A 23,301-nucleotide genomic window follows, 5' to 3' on the forward strand; every position below is an offset into this window, starting at 1 on the left:
ACCAAGTGAACAGGATATAAATCCCTAGTTCTGACCTTTAAGCTCCTTGTTAACTTTCTTGCTTAATTTTACAGGTTTTATTTCACTTCTCTCCCCTTGATGTTTCAGTGTCTTAGTCAAAGAGGTCTATCTTTCATTCCTCCTCATCATCCTGTCATATATTATCTATAGTTTTTGCTCCTTCCATTTCCCCATCCCTGGGCATACCAGGTAGCTTCTATAGGTACAATGGACAGGGTTTGGGGCCTGGAGTCAGGAAGACCTATCTTCAAATCAGGCCTCAGATATTTACTAACCATGTAACTTTGGGCAAGTCACTTGACCACTCTGCCTCAGTTTCCTCAACCATAAAATGGGGATGACGGGGACCTGCCTCACAGTGATGTTATAAACATGAATGACATGGTCATTGTAAAAAGTGCTTATGAGAGTGCCTAGCCTACAACAGGGTATATATAAATGCTTATTTTCTTCCTATTGTTTCTCCCCATGTTTGAAATAGACTACTTTTCTATCTTTCATTGTCAAAGTCCTTTCCCTCTTTCAAATCCCAGATGAGATATACTATCTCCATGAAGCCTTCCTTGAACACTCCAGTGAAAGTTTTATCTTCCTTTCAAATTTTTCATCATATTGACCATATCTCTAATTTGAACTTAACTGGATATCCTTGAATCATAGTTTATGTGTTGTACTTGCCTTACCTAATATTCATTAAAATTATGTTACTTTAGAGTAGAACTTGTGTCATATCTTTCATTATATATACAATGTTATACATTGTGTAGGCAACTGTATACTGTATAAAATATATTATTGAAAATGTTGCTATATAAAATGTATTTTGAGGAATAAATGCCATTGATGAATGTTAACCACTGTCAGCTCCCCAACTATCCAAGTTCAAAAAGGAATCATCATGGTATACTAGAAAGAGTTGGATTTGGAGTCAAAAGATGGATTTGAATTCCTATTCTGGTATTTATTATTAGTGAAATAAGGTAAATGATTTCACCTTGCTTGTCTTCAGCTTCTTTAGCTGTAAAATGAGGGGTATATTGTGGAGGAATATATGATGAAGTAGGTGGTAAAGTAGATACCTTTCTTATTCCCTTCAAATTTTGGATATCTTTGATTCTACATTATTGACTTGTGAGAGAAATGTTTTATTAATCCCAATTAATTGGAAAAGTCTTCAAATGAGTATAGTCATGATAGAGAAAGGTCCCAAGACCATTGTATATGAGGATCACTTGAAAGAATTCAGAATATTTAACTTGAAGAAGAGACAGTTTGGTAGGTAGTATAACTATCTTTAAATATTTAAAGAGCTGCCACTTGGGAGATTAGGTGCATTTGGCTTGGCCCCAGTGGAAAGATGAAGAAATAATGGTTGAAACTTGCAAAGATGAACATAGAAGTTTTGTTTTGGGAAAAATTTCTTATCAATTATAGCTGTCCCAAAGTAGAATCCATTGCCTTAAGAGATTTTTGGATTCTGCTATCTCCAAATAGACTCAGTAGAGATTTTAAATGAAGTTTGGACTACCACTTCTTGAGAAGATTGTAGAGAAGATTCATGATCAGTTAGATGTTGGTGTACATGTCTTCTGAGGTCTTTACCAAATTAAGGAGATGTTTTACAACTTTAAAGCTCTCTATAAATATCACCAATAATTATTCCAACTCACATTTAGTGATTCTATGATAAAAACTATTATCATTACTAATTAGGGAGTTTGCAATTATCCTGTGTCCTTTTTCTAGCTTGGAAGTGGAGTTCCATTTCCAATTCCACAATAAATAAACCAATAGTCTTCTAAAAGTTTATGGGAAATATCCTCCTTACCTCTATTGATAAAATGGAATCTCACTGTCCTTTCTTTTATAAAGCACTTGTCATTGTGTTTAAGGGCACAGAACCACCATTGTTGTATGATAAGGAAGATTATGATCACACAATATTAATTCCTCAAGGTTGCCAATGAGAAGAAATCCTTATTAATATTGCTTGACTAATTTCTCTTTTAAACATGGCTTTCTTTCCATAAATCACCAAGATTTCATGAAGATAAATAAAAGAAATTGTCTTTTAGCATTTTGTAAATTTATATTTGTCAAAAATTTGTTTAGAATTGGAGAGACTTCCAGGAAGATGGCAGTGTAGAAGGAGCAAATCTTAAAATCTCCTCGCCCTTATACACCGAGATAAAAAACAATGCACTTCGAGAAGAAAGAGGACCAAATCTAATAATGGGAAAGAGCAGGGGGAACCCTACTGAAGCATAACTAAAGAGGTACACCAAGAAAAAGGCTTCAATTCTTGAACTGTTGGGTCTAAGGGCTTAGAAGGGGAATCCCAGGATTCCAGCATGCCTCCCCCACGTGCTGTGCAGAGTCTCCAGAAGCCCAGGAAATCTCAGGGTCAGTGGGCATACTGGTCAGGAGAGAGGGCCTTGCTGGCACTGGACTTAGGGAGTCAAACCCAGGCACTGGAGAGGTGACTGGAGGAGAAAACCAGAGAAACACAGCAAAAATGCCCAGATGGTGGCTTACAGAGAGCTAAACCCCAGACCGAAGACAGCTGGGTTTCCTCATACCGAGATAGAGAATGCAGGGCTTCAAGAGGAAAGAAAACCAGATCAAACACAGCAGACAGTGCAGAGGTATCCCACTGCTGGAGAGCTCAGTTCAGTGAAAACGCTCCTTCTTGTCACCCCAAACAGAGAATTGATTCTTGCCCTCTAGAGAAGTAGAAGGGTAACAAAAGGACTGGTGGAGAGGGAAGTAACATTAGGAAGGGAGAGGGTGGGGAGGGGAGTAGCTTTAAAAGATCCTAAAGAAGAATAAGAGGGGGATAGGAAGGGAGAGGGGAGAAAGGGAAGTACAACAAGGGAGGGGATTAGGGGAACTGATTAAAAACAAAACACTGGTTTAGAAGGAAAAAGTGAAAGAAGAAAGGACAGGACTAGGAGAGAGAATCAAAATGTATGGGAATGCACATTTGATAATTATAACTCTGAATGTGAATGGTATGAACTCACCCATAAAACGGAAGCAAATAGCAGAGTGGATTGGAAACCAAAACCCAACCATATGTTGTCTACAAGAAACACACATGAGACAGACAGACAGACATAGAGTGAAAATGAGAGGATGGAGCAAAATCTTTTGGACTTCAAATGAGAAAAAGAAGGCAGGGGTTGCTATCATGATCTCTGACAGAGCCAAAGTAAAAATAGATAAGGTTAAAAGAGATAGGGAAGATAACTATATCCTAATAAAAGGCAATATAAACAATGAAGAAATATCAGTATTCAATATGCATGCACCAAACGGTAAAGCTTCCAAATTTCTAAAGGAGAAGCTAATGAAGCTCAAGGAGGAAATAGCAAAACCATACTAGTGGGGGATCTCAACCTTCCCCTATCAGAACTAGATAAATCAAACCAAAAAATAAATAAGAAAGAGGAAAGAGAGGTGAATGAAACCCTAGAAAAATTAGAGTTAATAGATATATAAAAATAGAGACAAAAAGGAATACACCTTTTTTTCAGCAGCACATGGAACATTCACAAAGATAGACTATGTAATAGGGCACAGAAACATGGCAAACAAATGCAAAAAAGCTGAAATAATAAACATAACTTTCTCAGATCATAATGCAATAAAAATAGTTATTTGTAAAAATACATGGAGAGCCAAACCAAAAACTATTTGGAAATTAAATAACATGATTCTCCCATAATAATTTAGTGAAAGAACAAATCACAGAAACAATTAATAATTTTATTGAAGACAATGAAAATGATGAGACATCTTACCCCAATCCTATGGGATGCAGCCAAAGCAGTTCTAAGGGGAAAATTTATATCACTGAGTGCATATATTAACAAATTAGGGAGGGCAGAGGATAATGAATTGGGCATGCAACTTAAAAAACTAGAACAAATTAAAGATCCTCAGATGAAAACTAAATTAAAAATACTAAAAGTCAAAGGAGAAATTAATAAAATCAAAAGTAAAAGAACTATTGAATTAATAAATAAGACTAGAAGCTGGTGTTTTGAAAAAACAGATAAAATAGACAAAGTACTGGTTAATCTAATTTAAAAAAAGGAAAGAAGAAAACCAAATTAAGAGTATCAAAGATGAAAAGGGAGACCTCACCTCTAATGAAGAGGAAATTAAGGCAATCATTAAAAACTATTTTGCCCAATTATATGGCAATAAATTTAGTGATCTAGGTGGTATGGATGAATATTTGCGAAAATATAAATTGCCTAGATTAACAGCAGAAGAAATAGAATACCTAAAAATAATCCCAAATCAGATAAAGAAATTGAGAAAGCCATCAAAGTACTCCCTAAGAAAAAATCACCAGGGCCTGATGGATTCACAAGTGAATTCTATCAAACCTTCAAAGAACAATTAATCCCAATACTATACAAATTATTTGATATAATAAGCAAAGAGGGAGTCTTACCAAACTCCTTTTATGACACAAATATGGTACTGATTCCAAAGCCAGGTAGATCAAAAACAGAGAAAGAAAATTGCAGACCAATCTCCTTAATGAACATAGATGCAAAAATCTTAAATAGAATACTAGTAAAAAAAACTCTAGCAAGTGATCAAGAGGGTTATTCATCATGATCAGGTGGGATTTATACCAGGAATGCAAGGATGGTTCAACATTAGGAAAACTATCCACATAATTGACCATATCAACAAGCAAACCAACGAAAACCACATGATTATCTCAATAGATGCTGAAAAAGCCTTTGACAAAATACAACATCCATTGCTATTAAAGACACTAGAAAGTATAGGAATAGAAGGACCTTTCCTAAAAATAATAAATAGTATATATCTAAAACCATCAAAAAGCATCATATGCAATAGGGATAAATTAGAAGCCTTCCCAATAAGATCAGGTGTGAAACAAGGATGCCCATTATCACCTCTATTATTTAACATTGTACTAGAAACACTAGCAGTAGCAATAAGAGAAGAAAAAGAAATTGAAGGTATTAAAATAGGCAATGAGGAGACTAAAGTATCATTCTTTTCAGATGATATGATGGTCTACTTAAAAATCCTAGAGAATCAACTAAAAAGCTAGTAGAAATAATCAACAACTTTAGCAATGTTGCAGGATACAAAATAAATGCATATAAATCATCAGCATTTCTATATATTTCCAACACATCACAACAGCAAGAGGTAGAAAGAGAAACACCATTTAAAATCACCCTAGACAATATAAAATTCTTAGGAATCTATCTACCAAAACAAACACAGGAATTATAAGAACATAACTACAAAACACTTTCCAAACAATTAAAACTAGATCTAAACAATTGGAAAAACATTGAATACTCATGGGTAGGATGAGCTAACATAATAAAAATGACCATTCTACCCAAATTAATTTACTTATTTAGTGCCATACCTATCAAACTACCAAAAACCTTTTTTACTGCATTAGGAAAAAATATAACAAAGTTTATTTGGAAGAACAAAAGATCAAGAATATCAAGGGAAATAATGAAAAAAAAGTGAAGAATGGTGGCTTAGCAGTACCAGATATTAAGATATATTATAAAGCAGCAGTCATCAAAACAATATGGTTCTGGCTAAGAGATAGGAGGGAGGATCAGTGGAATAGACTTGGGGTAGGTGACGTCAGCAAAACAGTGCATGATAAACACAAAGAGCCCAACTTTTGAGACAAAAATCCACTATTTGACAAAAACTGCTGGGAAAATTGGAAAAAATATGGGAGAGATTAGGTTTAGATCAACATCTCACAACCCACACCAAGATAAATCCAGAATGGGTGAAAGACTTGAATATAATGAAGGAAACTATAAGTAAATTAGGTGAACACAGAATAGTATACTTGTCAGATCTCTGGGAAAGGAAAGATTTTAAAACCAAGCAAGAGTTAGAAAAAAATTACAAAATGTAAAATAAATAATATTGATTATATTAAATTAAAAAGTTTTTGTACAAACAAGAACAATGCAACCAAATTCAGAAGGGAAACAACAAACTTGGGAAAAATCTTTATAACAGAAAATTCTGACAGAGGTCTAATTACTCAAATATACAAGGAGCTAAATCAATTGCATAAAAAAATCAAGCCATTCCCCAATTGATAAATGGTCAAGGGACATGAATAGGCAATTTTCAGATAAAGAAATCAAAAGTATCAATAAGCACATGAGAAAGTGATCTAAATCTCTAATAATTAGATAAATGCAAATCAAAACAAGTCTGAGGTACCACCTCACACCTAGCAGATTGGCTAAAATGATAGCAGGGGAGAGTAATGAATGTTGGAGGAGATGTGGCAAAATTGGGACATTAATGCATTGCTGATAGAGTTATGAACTGATCCAACCATTCTGGATGCCAATTTTGAACTATGCCCAAAGGGTGATAAAAGAATGCTGCCCTTTGACCAGTCATACCATTGCTGGGATTGTACCCCAAAGAGATCATAGATGAACAGACTTGCACAAAAATATTTATAGCTGCACTCTTTGTGGTGGCAAAAAACTGGAAAGCAAGGGTATGCCCTTCAATTGGGGAATGGCTGAACGAATTGTGGTATATGTTGGTGATGGAATACTATTGTGCTCAAAGGAATAATAAACTGGAGGAATTCCATGTGAACTGGAAAGACCTCCAGGAATTGGTGCAGAGCGAAAGGAGCAGAGCCAGAAGAACATTGTACACAGAGACTGATACACTGTGGTAAAATCGAATGTAATGGACATCTGTACTAGCAGCAAGGCAATGACCCAAGACAATTCTGAGGGATTTATGGAAAAGAACACTACCCACATTCAGAGGAAGAACTACAGGAGTGGAAATGCAGAAGAAAAACAACTGCTTGAACACTTGGGTTGATGAGGACATAATTAGGGATGTAGACCCAAAAAGACCACACCAATGTAACTATCAATAACATGTCAATAAGTCTTGACTGATCACACATTTTAAAACCAGTGGAAATGCGTGTTAGCTACGGTGGGGAATGGTTTGAGGGGGTGAAGGGTAAAGTAAAAACATGAATTATGTAACTATGGAAAATTTTTCTCAAAATAAAAAAATTAAAAAAATTTGTTTAGATCAAAATGAATTATTTTTTTCTGAAGATAATCATAACTTCTATCTTTGCTTTAATGGAGATGACTACTTTTCTATTGTGTTTTGACAATATGTCCCATAAACCGATACAGACTGTTTTGAAGGAATGATATCCTTATAGACTATCAGTTGTAATTGTTTCACTTTAGGAATTGAAATTAAGACTCTATTAATATATTTTCCAAATTTCCAAATGCTTTTTTCACAATTATCTGGTAAAATTCGCACAGATTTTTCATATCACTCTGCTTGCCCCTTACTAATATGAGATATTCTGAGGCAAAATGTAAGTAAAGGGCTTTGGGAATCTTAAAGTTTCATATTAATACTAAATAAATGTTCCCTATTATCATGTACTGTAGTGTATTCCGACTAAGGAGTCTTTTCCTTTGCTAGATCAGAAACCTCATGAGGGCAATATCATGGCTTAGCCAAACTTAGTGTCTCCCTTCGACTTTTGGTGCACTGTTTTTTATTGCATTTTTTAGATTTCATGTATCCACAGGGGAGAAGCCATTTTTTTCTCTTTATATGAATTTCTTTTTTAGTTCTTAGACATTTTAAGTCATTTTAATGCTTTACTTTTTCCCCAAGAAAATATTCTGCAAAAGAACAAATGGAATGATTCAATCATGACAAACATACAGGCAAAGCATTGTTCAAGTTTGTACATTTATACCCAACAAAACTTCTCAGATAAAGTCTCCACTACTTCTGTACAACACTGTAACCAATGCAGTAGACATTAGCCATAGCAAAGAAGTACATTTTCTTATCAGAAAACACTGAATACCTAGACATATATACTTGTATTGTTGAAAGAATTAAAAAAAAAAAAACTTCTGTAGTAAAGAAAAATCAATCTTCCTGGTGAACTGAATTTTTAATACTTTTTCATGATTAAAATATATGAATTGATTATACTAAGATATTTTTAGAAAAAAATTTGCATGTCAATGAGGTTATAACAAGAAAGCTAAATGACCATTTATTTTCAAAAAGAAAGTTTTACATGGCAGATTACATATTCATTTCAGTCATTTTATAGAAGCGACAACTGGGGAAAGGCAAATAAATTTAATAAGAAAAGAGTTCTAGATCAGTTATGAACTGTTTTAGAAAAAGAAAGAAGAGTTAGCAAGTCTTACGTTTGATGATCTCCAAGTGGTCTCTGTCCAATGGACTTTAACAATGCCTCCGTTCGGACTGCTACTTTTGGTGATGTTTTGGGACTAGAATCAGATTCTCCACTCTCCTCATCTCCCATGGCTTTAATATAACTCCCACTCCTCATCCTTCTGCAGGGTATCTCCTCATCTTTACCGCCAGTGGGGTACCCTCCCCATTCATCTTGAGGCACCTGGGACATAGCACAAATATACAACACACATGAATCTTGTATAGAGAGTTTTTTCCCTTTCTTTCCTTCTGTCTTTTTTTTTTTTTTTTTTAAGAATTTCTACCATCTTTTGAAGACATAGGATTGTGTGGTCATTTATGATTTAAAACTGAATACATAAAAGAAGAGCTCATCTTAGCATTCTGCTCTTCTCATTCTGAAAGGAAACTGAAAACAGAATAAAGTTAAAATGAGAGTTGTTTACTGTATATAAAGAAAAACCAACTGATAACATGAGTTTGGGACTTGTGCTGAATTAACAGCTATCTCCAAAATGAATCGTATACCAAAGTAGTTAAATTATACATCTAGGGAGTGAGGAAAACTGTATAAATCAATTTTCTGAAAAAACAACAACAACTATATTTGAATCTTTAAAGGAAAGGAGAAGTAGAACTCTTTGAGGCCAGGGATTATTTTTTGCTTCTCTTTTTATTCCGTGCCTAGTATCATTCCTTAGACATTACAGGCATTTACTTATAGGATGACTTTTACTTGCTCTTTTGTATAGAAGTGTACTGTACTTAAATTGGTATTGTGTGTGTGTGTGTGTGTGTGTGTGTGTGTGTACAATATGTTGTCAAACTAAGATCCCACTCCCTGACCTCATTGAATGTTTGCTTGACATTCTTCAACTCTGAGCACTAACTTAATTATGATAATAAAGTATATTAATATTTTTCCATTTCTCTGAACAATGAAAAATTCCACATTTTGACTTATATTAGAACAAGCATGCTAAAAAATGGGAATGGGCTTAACAAGAGGATTGCTGTATTTGTATGCTTGCTTACTTGATTGCTTTTCCTATAGCCCAAAGTTGTTGTTGTTTTTTTTTTTTTTCCCAAAGCTGTGCTTGAAGATCTGGGCTTGTATTTCATCTTCAGTCGGTTCATTAACTTTGAGGAACCTTCTGGAAGCCATTGGTAAAGTTGACTATATGGTCAAAATCACATTTTCTAAAGTTGAAACCATCAAGCAAATGGTGTGACTTTATTGTGGGAAGCCAAGAATAGCCATTTGTTGGATTTTTTACACATCAGTCCCAATTAATCATTTTAAGTCATGTGGTAAAAATGTATTACCTTGTATTGCAAATATAGGGGAAAAAACCCCCAGATATCTCTGGGAATGGCCGTTTCAAATTCTTGTCTCTTGGGAGAAATATAGAAGTCCATGTTTTGGATGTTTTCAGGTAGTATATTTCTCTGATCATATGCATTTCTTAGTACATTTATTGATTTTATTCATCTTCTGGAGAACTAGTGTTAGAATCCATGAGAACTAGGTTAAATCCAAACTCGGGAACTTTGTAGTTATGTGACCTTGGGCACATCAAGTAACCTTAATTTCATTATCTATAAAATATGGAAAATGGTTACTATGTATAGGTTGTTCTGGGTATCTTTTTTATGGTAGGGGCAACTTTAATTTCTTTTTAAAAAATCAATTAATAAAGAATATTTTTCCATAGTTACGTGTATTCTGAGTATATTAAAATCCCATGGTGCACAAAAATGCCAAACTTGTCCCTAATTGGATCCTGAACAGAGTAATCTCAACCAGAAACACACTAGTTCCTGCTCATGCCTATCAGAAGCAGGAATTCAAGGTACTTTTAAGTACATAGGTCCCCTTCAGATTGTCTAGCTGAAAGTAGGATCAAAATCTAAAAGTTCACTTTCTTTTATTAGGCAACTTCTTTTTTAATTTGCCTACATCCATTTGCCCAGTAATGAACATATTTCCACCACTCTTACTCTCCCCATCATTGTGATCTTGAAGCCCTGCTTCTGCCGAACATACTTTCTTTCTTGACCTCGGGTGATCACTCCCTTATTTTCGTCCAAATCCTGCCTTTTCAATGTCCTATTCTAGATCTGCTTGCACTTACACTGTGCCCTCTAGAACATCTGATACACAATTATACACTTTTTCCTTTCATTTTATACCAATTTCTTTTTGACTCCTTCTTTACTTGACACTTAGTGTGACCTAGATTTCTCTTTTTTTTTAAAGTCTTAATGCCTGCCTTAGAATCAATACTATGTATTGGTTCCAAGGCAGAAGAGTGGTAAGGGCTAGGGTCTTGCCCAGGGTCACACAGCTTAGAAGTGCTTGAGGCCATATTTGAACCTAAGACCTCTTGTCTCTCAGCCTGGCTTTCAATCCACTAGGCTACCCAGCTGCCCCTTGGCTTCCTCTCAATGACACTGAGTCTCTGGCTCTCCTTTTGTAAAGATTAAAATTAATATACAATAACTAAATATTATATTTTAAAAGTTTTATTAATAATAACTAAAGTAAAAAAAAAACACAACTACCTAATCCAGCTGATGGATAAAGAAGAGAGTGAAAGGGAGGAGTTTCAGAATTTACAAACAATAACAAGACCATACAACATGGTGGAGAGATTAAAAGGAATTCTGGGAAATACTGAAGGACTTCTGGGGGATGAAGTCCAAGGTACAAGAATTTCTAACTATACACTTTCCAGATATGACTGTCCTTTCACTTGTAACCCCAATTCATTAGTAAATATAGGAAAAAAAGAATACTCTCTGTTCCCCATTGTTACTTCCAGATTCTTCTACTGCAATCACTCAGTAAACTTTTCTCCTTTTAAAATTTATGCAATCCAAACTGCTCACCCAATCTAGATTCTTATATCTGTTATCCATTCACTTTCCATTCTCTCCTCCTCCCCCATCCCACTGGATATTTTCTTTCCTTTCTCAATTATTTCAATGTCTGGCTCACGATTTACCTTTCCTTCCCAATGCCTTTCATCGTAGGAGGCCTTGACATATATGTTGATGTTCCTTCACAGTTCTGCCTATGCAGTTTCAATGATTTATTCCTCTACGCTATCTCAGCTATATGCAGGATAGTTATATACTTGATTTTGCTACGATCCACAAGTGTTCTATGTCCTTATTTACAAACTCCAAATTTCCTTTATCTATTGATCAAATGCTCTAACAAATCTAAAAGTCAAATATAAACTATAAAGCAACATATAAATGAAAAGTCTTCATTATAGTCTCACAGTATTGTTATGAAGTTCAGTATTGTAGAAGGTATGCTGATAATATGGATAGAGTTTAGAGGAGGGAGATAAATCTGGTGAAAGACTTTAAGTTTCTGCCATATAATCATTGGTTAAAGGAGGTAAGTATTTTAGTCTAGAGGAGAGGGCCAGGTTAGGGGATGAGAAGGTTGTAGCTGTGTTCAAGTGTCTGAAGAGCTATAATGTGGAAGAAGGACTAGTCTTGCTCTCCTTGACCTCACAAAGGAGAACTAAGAGCCATAGAAAGTCACATCCAACCAATCAATCAACCAATAACTTTTTTTGGAGGACTTACTTGTTGCAAGCCATTGTGTTAGGTTGTAAAAGACACAGATTTAGATTTTAAGAAAGTAAAGCTTTTCCAACAATTTGAGTCAAGACAAAGTAAAATATGCCTCTGTGGGAAGTGGTAACTTCCCCTTCATTGGAGATTTTCACATAAAGGCAGAAATGACTATTTACTACATATATTGTATGGAGGAATTTTTTTTTTTGGGGGGGGAGAGAATATTTGGACTAAATGACTACTATGTCTTCTTCCAAATAAAATTTAACTTAAGAAAATCACTTTGTAAACCATAAAACAATATAGAAAGGTACTCTTTTCAGGGGCAACTAGGTAGCACAGTAGATAACCAGGCCTGGAGACAGAATGACCTAGGTTCAAGTCTGGCTTCTGACTCTTCTTATTTCTGGGATCCTGGGAAAGTCACTTATCCCCTGTTGCCTAACACTTGGACTTTTGTTTTAGAGTCATTAATAAGATATAAAGTAAGAGTTTTTTTTAAAGAAATTTTTCCTAATCTTCCTTAAAGCTAAGTGCCTTTCATCTAATGATTATCTCATTTTTCCCCTATCTATTTTCTTTTGAATCCCCCATTGTACTGTGAGCTTTTTGAGAGCAGAAACCATTTTTTGACCTTTTAAAAATATCCCTAGCACTTAGTAGAGTCCCTGGCACACGGTAGGCAGCCAAAATGCTTGTTGTCTGGCTGTATGACTATTATTATTATTTTTAAAAGGAGATAATATATAAAAAGCCTTTCTTAAGCCATAAAATAATCTATTTAGGTCAACTACTATTATCATATTATAGAGATATTAGAAGGATCAAATGAGATTAATACATATAAAAGCATTCCAAACACTGTAGGGCACTCTACAAATATAAAGTGCCATTATTATTGGCTTTCTTATAAAAGGATGGTGTTAAATCAGATAAAATCTAAAGTTCCTTTCAACTCTAACATTCTCTGTTTAATTTATATAATAATGATGATCTTTGAAGGAAGACATAATACAAAAAGAATTATTATTTAGAATTATATCAAGGAGAAAACCCATTAATATCAAAGGTCAGAGTATATGAATGAGAATTATAATTGAAGAATAAAAGCATACCCTCTCCTTGCTCATCTCCATCTACCATAAAGCCCCTCAAAAAGCCACCAAAGGTGAGCCTCCCATAGGATCATATACATAAAAATTGTACTGTAGTTTGTTTGTCAAGAGACGATGTCCTTTAGTCAATTGAGGGCTTGTCTCTGATACAAAGGAGTTATGTGACCCTAAACACATCATTTAAATTCTCAGTGCCCCAGGAAAGATTCTAAGACCAAGAGTTATAGATAAGGAACTGACCTGCCTTGGTAAATGGTATTTCCTCCCTGGAATGTGTCTGTACAATGAAATACAGTAAAAAAATGTTTATTTTTTATCTTCAAGAAATTATCAAATAATGTTCTGTATGGATCTGGACCTTAACAACATTCTATTAGAGTGTCCACAATTGAAAAGGAATATGAAGAATTCAGAGTGGGAATACATGTGAGTCATAAATCCACTGGAAAAGGAGTTGAATCTAATAAGTGTTTATTATTGGTAGGTTAAAGAGGTTACACCCCAAGTTGCATAAAAATAAGGAGCACCCTTGAGATATCTACAAATATATGAAGGCTTATTAAAAAGGGGGTGTCTAGATGTTGTTTTCCATATACAACAGCTGTAAAAATCTAAATAACTGATCTTATTTTCCCTTAAAAAAGAATTCCCTGGTAATAAGGCATAATTTTAGGTATTTTAGTTATTTTCGGTAATACTGAAAGGAGTGACAGGATGAAATTGTTGAACCACTTCTACAGATTTCAAACAATATGTCTGATGATTTATATTAGATTTTAGTCTAGGGAAAGCTGGAACTCACTGACTTTTTAGATATTTTCTAACTCAGAAGTTCTTTAATTTCTATGACTGGATGGAAAGATTTTCTTAAGGGATATTTTGTGGACTTACTCATTTTAGCAAACAGGTAGGAATTTTCTACTGTGTGTAAAGGACTGTGATAGGTACCCTGAGTAATACAAGTTAGATGAAACATAATCCTTCCCTTCCATAGTCTTACTAGGTCTTCCATAATCTTACTAAGAAAATAAAATGCAAATGCAGTTAATTACAATATTAATGTAAGCAATTTACATGATTAAATTAGTGTTGTTCAGTTGCATCTGACTCTTCTTGACCCCATTTTGAGTTTTCTTGGCAGAGATACTGGAATAGTTTACCATTTCGTTCTCCAACTCATTTTAGAGATGAGGAAATTGAGGCAAACAGGGTGAAGCTACTTCTAAGTAGATAAAGAAGCTACTTCCAAGTCTAAGACCAGATTTGAACTCAGGAAGATGAGTCTTCTTGACTTCAGGAGCAGGGCTCTTTCCACCACACAACCTGGCTGCCTAAATAGTGTTAAGGAGATATAAATCAAACTTTCTGAGTCAGCATCTTTGTGAGTTAATAATTGCTACTAGGAAAAGTGGGAAAGACTTTGTTGAGGAAACAGCATTTAAGTTGGATTTTAAAGAATGTACAGCAATGCAACATGGAATTTAGAGATGAATGTGAACTTTTCCAGGGACATGACTTGTTATTTATAACTCTAAGCACACAGCCTAGCATATAATTGGTTCTTATCAAATGTTTGTTGATTGATTGACTGGTAGGGTTGGAAGAGACCTAAGGATTATCTGATCCATGTATCTCATTTTACAGAGGAAGAAAATGAAGCCCAGGGAAGTGACTTGCTTAAAGTCACATCAACTCTGAGATTTGAACTCAAGTCCTCTAACTTTAAATTCATTTCTCTTATGGGTATAATGGCTTATCCAGATGAAGACGGAAAAGAGGAAAATCCTGACACATTCAACATCATGATATTTAGGATTTGCAAAACACTTTATAAATCTCTAATTTTATTCCCACAACAACCTTGGGAGGTGAATGCTCTTATTAGCCCCATTTTTCAGATGAGAAAATTAAGGTCGATAGAGGTTAAATAACTTGTCCAGGGATACATAGCTTATAAATGTTTAAGGATCCACTTGAACTCGGGTCTTCTTGATTCTGGGTTCAGGGTTTTATGCACTGAGCCACCTATCTGCCACATAGACCTCTGTATCTTGTCTTACTTATTAGAATTTGAGCTAGGCTGCACAAATCACTGAACAGTTCTATAGGCTTCAGTATTCTCATCTATGGGGAAAGCTCTTTGTAAACTGTGAAGTACTATATAAATGTAAATTATTATTGTATCATATTTTGGAGTACCTCAGTAAACAACTCTTTCTCTGTAATGATACAGCATTACTGACAATGTGTCACAGATTGTGCAGAGTATCAAAGTCTGTATTCTAAAACAGGTAAGTGACTATACAGCTTACAAATAAGCAAATAAATAAAGCATTTTACAATAGTTACCAGACCCTGAAATTCCCATCTGCAGGCTTTTGCAGCTGCTAATTGTGAATAATTACCCTAATTATCTACATGCATATAATGATGAGTGCTGATATTTGTTATTTCTAAAAAGGCTTTTTTCTCCCTGAGGTGCATATTAGTCCATGTTCTGGTATGTGACAAAGTTATAGGTTCATGCTAGAACTGGAAGAAATGTTGGAAATGATCAGTTCCAACTCTCACATTCTAGAAATTAGGAAAATGGGATGCAAAGAAAATTCACTTTCTGAAAGTCACATAGATAGTGAGGAATGGATATGGCTTTCAATGAAAAGTCCTTTTACTATAAATTCACTAAGAGAAAAAGTTCTACTGATTGCTTAAATCCATGTTAGTGAACCTATGGCACGTGTGCCAAAGGGGGCTGCTCCTTTCCCCCTCTCCAGCTCCCCTGAGGACATTTCTTTCTCAAATCACCTTCCTTTCTACCCAGCAACCCAATGAGAGTATTTCCTCCCTCCCCAATCTGGGGTGAGGGGGTAGCTTAAATGTGGTGTGAGGGTGCAATTTGAGTACTCAGTCTCTAAAAGGTTTGCTATCACTGATCTAAACCTACATCCCCTCAGGGAACCTGTTTCAAACCCCAAACCAAAATCCAAAACCAAATAATAAGAGAGAAAAACAAAATAAGACTTTATAACTGGGAAAGGAAGAACAAATCAGGAATGAAATTTTGTTTGAAACAGAACTCTTCTTTTCCCCAAAGCTTATCTGAGAACAATGTGTTTTTCTAATAAATGTTTGAGGCCAAGCCCCCTGTAGGCAGTTAGGCATCTTGAAGGTTCCTGATCTGAGGGCTTTACTCAGCATCATGCATACTGTGCTAAAATAGGTGATATAAGAGAGGGGTTCCAAATTTTTTGGTCTCTGGACCCCTTTACATTCTTAAAAATGACTGAAGACCTTAAAGAACTTTTGTTTAATGTGATTTTTGTCTATAAACATTTATTATGGCAGAAATGAAAACTAACACATTTAGAACGCATCCTTGTTAATTAGTTAATAGCCAATTAGCATACCTAATAACATATTAACATGAATAATATATTTTATGAAAAATAAATATATTTTCTAAGACTAAAAAATTAGTGAAAGAAGTGACATTGTTTTGAGTACATATATATATTTGCAAATCTCATGTCTAGTTTAATAGAAGAGAACTGGATTCTTATATTTGCTTTTATATTCAATCTGTTGGGATATATTATTTAAAAATAAATGAATTTAGTTGATTTTTATCAGTGATTCCTGAAGTGGGCGCTACCCTGGTGGGTGCTGCAGCAATCCAGGGGGGTGGTGATGGCCACAGGTGCATTTATCTTTCCTATTAATTGCTATTAAAATTTAAAAAAAAAATAATTTCCAGGGGGGCTAAGTAATATTTTTTTTCTAGAAAGGGGGCGGTAGGCCAAAAAAGTTTGGGAACCACTGATATGAAGAAAATCTGACCTTGCATAGATATATAGTTGGAAAATGGAGTAGTGTTTAATGATCAGATAACATCTTAATATTATTGCAAAAATAATTCAGATCTCAAAGACAGCCTGAAAAAGGTCTCAAGAATCACTAGATGTCCATGGATTATGCTTTCAGAAATCTCTCATCTAGAACTCAGGCTGTTCTCTGGGACATATTTAATGACTTCAATCATCTATCTCAGGAAAATATTTAAAAGATACCATGGAATTAGTCAACAATTTTGGGTGATAGAAAGTCAACATACTTTCCTTCCTTCATTGCTGAGGTGGAGAATTGTTGGTATAGAATACTGAATACACTGTTAGATTCAATAGATGTGTTGGTCGGTTTTGCTTAAGAGTATTTTCCCCCCTCATTATCATTAATTTTTTTTTTTAGCAAGAGAAAACTTAGTGAGTTGTGATATTGAAGTGGATGTAATTGGAAATGAACATTCTGTAAAAATAAAAGGGAACAGTAAAAAAAAAAAATTAAGCATTAATACAGCTCACCAAAGAACTAGAAAGGACTCTGGTAGTTCTTGGAAGGAATCTCAATACTAACTATTTTATAAATAATGACCTACTGGCTTTTTACCATGATTTTTCAAATGGAAAAACAAAGAAACTCTAATATAGTGGAAAGAGTATTAAATTTAGATCCAAAAGACCTGAGTTTGAATCCTGCCTCTGATACTTATTACTTGTGGGACTTCAGGTAACTTATGTGTCTCTCTGGGCTCCAATTTCTACATTTATGATTCAAATAAACAGTTTAAGTGGCTATCATATGTCAGAAAGGCAGGTAGGTTGCACAGTAAATAGAGCACCAGGCCTAGAGTCAGGAAGAAACATATTTCTGAATTTAAATCTGGCCTTAGGCATTAACTAGCTATGTGACCCTAAGCAAATCACTTAACTCTGAATTTCCTCATATGTAAAATGAGATAGAGAAGAAAAGAGCAAACCATCCTATTCTCTTTGTCAAGAAAACCTTAAATTGGGTCATGAAGAGGTGAACACAACTGGAAATGACTGAACTAACACCATCATATTCAGGTATTGTTCTAGGTGTCATGCATCTGATGGCAAAAATGAAAAGTCCCTACTCTCAAGGGTTTTACATTTGACTGGCATGAAAATAAGAAGTTAGAATAGATGATCTTTAAGACTTCCATTTTGAGGATTTTAATAATAATACTTCGAACCAAGTTTCCCTACTTTTATCTCTTCGTCTGTTCCTTCATTTTAAATCCCTTCCTGCATTTTTGAGGCAGCCAGAGACATCTTGTTCTTTCCTCCTTTATGTCAAAAACCATTTTAATTTCTCCAAAATGAACTATATGAATATAATTCAACTCGATATGCATTTATTAAACATGTGCCAGACATTATGTTAGGTCAAGAATACAACTACAAAAAATAGAGCCATCTCTGTCCCAAAGGAGCTTATATTCTCCTGGGAGGAAACAATATGTACACAGATAAGTCAATACAAAATATATATTAAGTGAATTAAAAAAATTCAGTAGAGGGATATCAATACTAACAATTTGGAGAAATAGGAAAGGGTTTTCGTAGGCGATTGCACTTAAGGAGAGGTTTGAAGAAAAGTAGGGTTTCATAAGGTAGAAGGGAAGAGGGAATACATTCTAGGTATGATGGGTAGCCGGTATGGATGCATTGATATAGGAGATATGATGCAATTGTGAGGAACAACAAATAGGCTAGTTTTCCTGGAACATAAATGATATGATGTGGAGTTGCATAATTACCTTGGAAGGAGAGAGTGGAGCCAGGCTGTGAAAGTTTTTAAATGGCAAATGGGAGAGTCTGTATTTAATCACAGAAGTACTTGGGAGCCACTGAAGTTTCTGATACATTGAAGTGAAATGGTTGAACTGTATATTAGTAATATTAATTTGGCAGCTATGTGGAGGATGTGCCTCCTGTAGGAATTTTAATTTTAAAAATGTTTTGTTTGGCTTTAGTCTAAAAAAGTTAGCTAATTACAAAACTTCAAAATCCTATAATCTTGGTGGTGGGGAAAAGGAGAACAGTACTCTCTCTTTCCCTTCCCTTCTCTTCCCTTCTCTTCCCTTCCCTTTCCTCCCTCCCTTTCTCCTTCCCTCCTTCCCACTTTTCCATCTTCCTTCCTTCCTTCCTTCCTTCCTTCCTCAATAACACCAAAAAGATGACTTCTATCTTTTCAAGGCTTGCTTTGCTTCTATATTAACTTTCAAAATTTCTCAATTCAAATAGGAACCTCTCATTGCTTTCCACCAAATGGTCCTACACCAATGTACATAACCTTTGGTCTGTACATATTTCAGTTGTTTTGAATTGCCAATGATAACTGATTTAATCAGTGTGGGCAATTCCCTTCACCATTAATGCAGGTCAAAAATCCTCTATTATGCTTGAGTAGTCATTAGTTTTTTGGCTATAGTCACAAAAACAAAACAAACAAAACCTCCTTCATTTCCTGATACTCAGTCTTCTGGTGATGAGCCACCCCAAATCTACTTAGACTGTTAATTGGCTAACAGGCACACAGTCCACAGATAGCTGAACTTCAAGAATTTCTAACAGGATAGGATCTATTAGAGTTTGTGTGCTGCTGGCCTAGAATCTGAGAGCCCAAGGTCATTCCTTGACACCACAATAAGGCATCAGAGAGCTTGAGTCTACATATAATTTTGTCTATTTATTTTCTCCTTAGTGGTCTGTCTGCCTCCAAGGCAACCTATATTCTAGTTTAGACATTCATTATCTTTCCTGTGGCTCACTTTAATTGTCTGACTGGTTTCTTTGACTCTAATCTTTTTGTCCTCCAATCCATCATTTGAAGGGCTATTCCTCAGAAAAGGGATTCAATTTGTTCTGTTTAGAGCTATAGGGAAGAATTAAGAGCAATGTGTGGAAGTCACAAAATGGCAAATGTAAGTTTGTTACAAAGAAAATCTTCCTAAGAATGAGAGTTCTCAAATGGAATGGTTTGACTCAAAAGATATTCACAAAAGATAAAATATCTTCCAATTTATATGGCCACTTGCTGGATGTGTTTTAGGGAGAATTATTATTCAGTTCTGGATTGGACTAGGTGTTGCTGGAGTCCCTTCCAATCTTAAGATTCTGAGTCTCTGATCCAAAAGTATTTCCTCCAGAATAGTCTACCTCAAATATTGTTCTGTGCATAAAAATATCTTGCTTGATACTCTTTAGTTGCTTCCCATGACTGAAAACAAGTCCAAGCTCAATTATTAGCCTTTATCAGTTCAAAGAACAGGAAACAATGCTTCATTTAGCTATTGGACCGAAGGTCCAATATTAGTTCTGTTACTCTTACTAGTTAATTGACGTTAGAAAACTTCCAACTATTTAGTCCTGGATCTAGGAAAATAAAAGGGTTAGACAAAATGATTTTTATGGTCCTCTCTCTAAATTCAACAATATTATGATCTTTCTAGTTTTACATCCTTTGACTTCTCTATATATCGAGCAAAATTGGGTTATATGCTATTCTAAGTAACCTCTGCACTCTTCTTCCTCTGCCTTAGCCCATGTCTAATCTCTTCTTGTAATGACCTTTCCCCTCATCTTCACCTGCCTAAATTCCTTCTAGCCTTTAAAAGGTTCCTTTCAATGACATATCCTTTTAAAGCCTCCTTTTTTCTCAGTTAGAAAGGATCTTTCTTTCCTAAGAATTTCCAGAACACTTGGTACTTGTCTTGCTATGTTTTTACCTGCTTTGCTATTACAATCATTTATATACATGTCTCCTCTCATTCTTACTAGAGGAGGAAGGCAGATACTGTTTCTCTTTTGTATGCAGAAGAATCTATTTCTGTAACTTGCACATAGTAATCGTTGAATAAATATTTGCTGAATTCTAAGTATCCTGAGTTCATTTGGTGTTTGCATTTTTATCAAGTTGATTCAGTACAACTCAATAAATATTAATTAAATAATTATTATATGCAATATGTTATGATTTGACCTGAGATTAAAAGATAATTTTTAAAAATAAAAGATAATCCTTGATTTCAAGGACCTAGAAGTCTGGTATAGGCATAGAACAAGAAAGAATATAATGTATGTTCTCAATTATAAATTCAGGTAATGGGGCAAAATATAGTTCTAGACAAAGTGCTCTAGGAAAATTTAATGGAGTTGGGATAGAGTGAAGGAACTTCAAGAAGGTTCTGATATTTGAGGAGATACTTGAATGAAAAAAAATTTAATAGCTACAGAAGACTCAGAAAACAAAGTCCTTGACACTATCAAATGGTTCAGCATTAGAAACAGATATTACTTTATTAGAAGAATGACATTAATGAAAGAGACATTAACATCTGTTTTTCTACTTCACTCTAAGGCCATAAGACCTTTCCATCTGACTTATGGATAAAAAACTCTTATGTATGTTAGCTACCTATTGGAAATTGAGTCCACTGAGAAGAGGAACTATATTGCTTTTCTAATGGAACACCTAGCACTTAGCATAGTGCTTTGAATATAGTAAATGCTTCACAAACATTTTTTCATTCATTCTTACAACAGGCAGAGATGAGAATAGAATTCATTCTAGGCATGTTGAGTGGCTACATGAATGAATGGACCAAAGCAGAAGCAGAGCAATCCCCAGATGGTAAGCATCTTCAGAGTAGAGACTTATAATTTTTCTTTCTATCTCATTACTTAGCACAGTGCAAGTATGTAGTAAGCACTAAATAAAGTTGGTTGATTGATTAAATGGAAAGAGTAGGTTGGAAGTCAGAAGTGATGGATTCTCAGCTTTGTTCTTATATATATTTTCTTGGACAAACTACTTCTTTTTCTAATCCAGTTTCCCATTTTAAATGAGAGGGTTGGATTGCACCACAGTGTATATGTTTCTGTGTATAATGTTCTCTTGGTCCTGCTCCTTTCACTCTACATCAGTTCCTGGAGGTCATTCCAGTTCACTTGGAATTCCTCCAATTTGTTATGCTTTTGAGCACAATAGTATTCCATCACCAACAGATACCACAATTTGTTCAGCCATTCCCCAATTGAAGGGCATACCCTCATTTTCCAGTTTTCTGCCACCATGAAAAGCACAGCTATAAATATTTTTGTACAAGTCTTTTTTCCTATGTTCTCTTTGGATTACAAACCCAGCAGTGGTATGGCTGGATCAAAGGGCAGACAAGTCTTTTAGTGCCCTTTGGGCATAGTTCCCAATTGCCATCCAGAATGGTTGGATCAATTTACAACTCCACCAGCAATGCCTTAATGTCCCAATTTTGCCACATCCTTTCTAACATTCATTACTCTCCCCTGCTGTCATTGTAGCCAATCTGCTAGGTGTGAGGTGATACCTCAGAGTTGTTTTGATTTGCATTTCTTTAATTATTAGAGATTTAGAGCACTTTTTTATGTGCTTATTGACAGCTTTGATTTCTTTATCTAACAATTGCCTATTCATGTCCCTTGCCCATTTATCAATTGGGGAATGGTTTGTTTTTTTGTGTACAATTGATTTAGTTCCTTATAAACCTGTGTAATTAGATCTTTGTCAGAGGTTTTTGTTATAAAGTTTTTCCCCCCAATTTGTTTCTTCCCTTCTAATTTTGGTGGCATTGGTTTTGTTTGTACAAAATCTTTTTAATTTAATGTAATCAAAATGATTTATTGTACATTTTGTAATTTTTTAAACTCTTGCTTGGTCTTAAAGTGCTCTACTAGCAGCAATGCAATGATCCAGGACAACTATGAGGGACCTATGAGAAAACACACTATACACATTCAGAGGAAGAACTATATGAGTAGAAACACAGGAAAAAAAACAACTGCTTGAACACATGGGTTGATGGGGATACCATTGGGGATGTAAATGCCAAACAATCACCTTAGTACAACTATCAATAATATGGAAATAGATCTTGATCAATGATACATGTAAAATGTAGTAGAACTGCATGTTGGCTATGGTGGGGGGGGGGTTAGAGGAGAAGGAAAGAACGCGAATCATGTAAACATGGGAAAATATTCTAAATAAAAATTAAAAAAATTAAATGAGAGAGTGGGGGGGGGTGCAGCTGGGTGGCTCAGTGGATTGAGAGTCAGGCCCAGAGATGGGAGGTCCTGGGTTCAAATATGGCCTCAGACAATCCCTAGCTGTGTAACCCTGGGCAAATCACTTAGCCCCCATTGCCTAGCCCTTACCACTCTTCTGCCTTGGAACCAATATACATTATTGGTTCCAAGACAGAAGGTAAGGGTTTAAAAAAACAAACAAACAAATAAATAAAAATGAGAGGGTTGTGGGGCATCTATATGGCTCAGTGGAATAAGAATCTTCCCTAGAGATGGGAAGTCCTGGGTTAAAATCTGACTGCGGATGGATACTTCTAAACTATGTGATCCTGTTAAGTCACTTA

The 23,301-nt window shown here is 35.0% G+C and overlaps 1 protein-coding gene across 1 annotated transcript in view; it reads right to left on the minus strand.

Annotated features, from left to right (window-relative positions):
• DLGAP2 (DLG associated protein 2) overlaps positions 1-23,301 on the minus strand; it is a 248,892-nt gene that overhangs the window by 152,839 nt on the left and 72,752 nt on the right. Inside the window, exon 3 of the mRNA XM_044660924.1 lies at positions 8,310-8,521. Coding sequence (XP_044516859.1) covers positions 8,310-8,521 — 212 coding nt within the window. The remainder of the gene's footprint in view (positions 1-8,309; positions 8,522-23,301) is intronic.

The sequence above is a fragment of the Gracilinanus agilis genome, chromosome 2 (assembly GCF_016433145.1).
Source record: "Gracilinanus agilis isolate LMUSP501 chromosome 2, AgileGrace, whole genome shotgun sequence".
Taxonomy (NCBI): Eukaryota; Metazoa; Chordata; class Mammalia; order Didelphimorphia; family Didelphidae; genus Gracilinanus; species Gracilinanus agilis.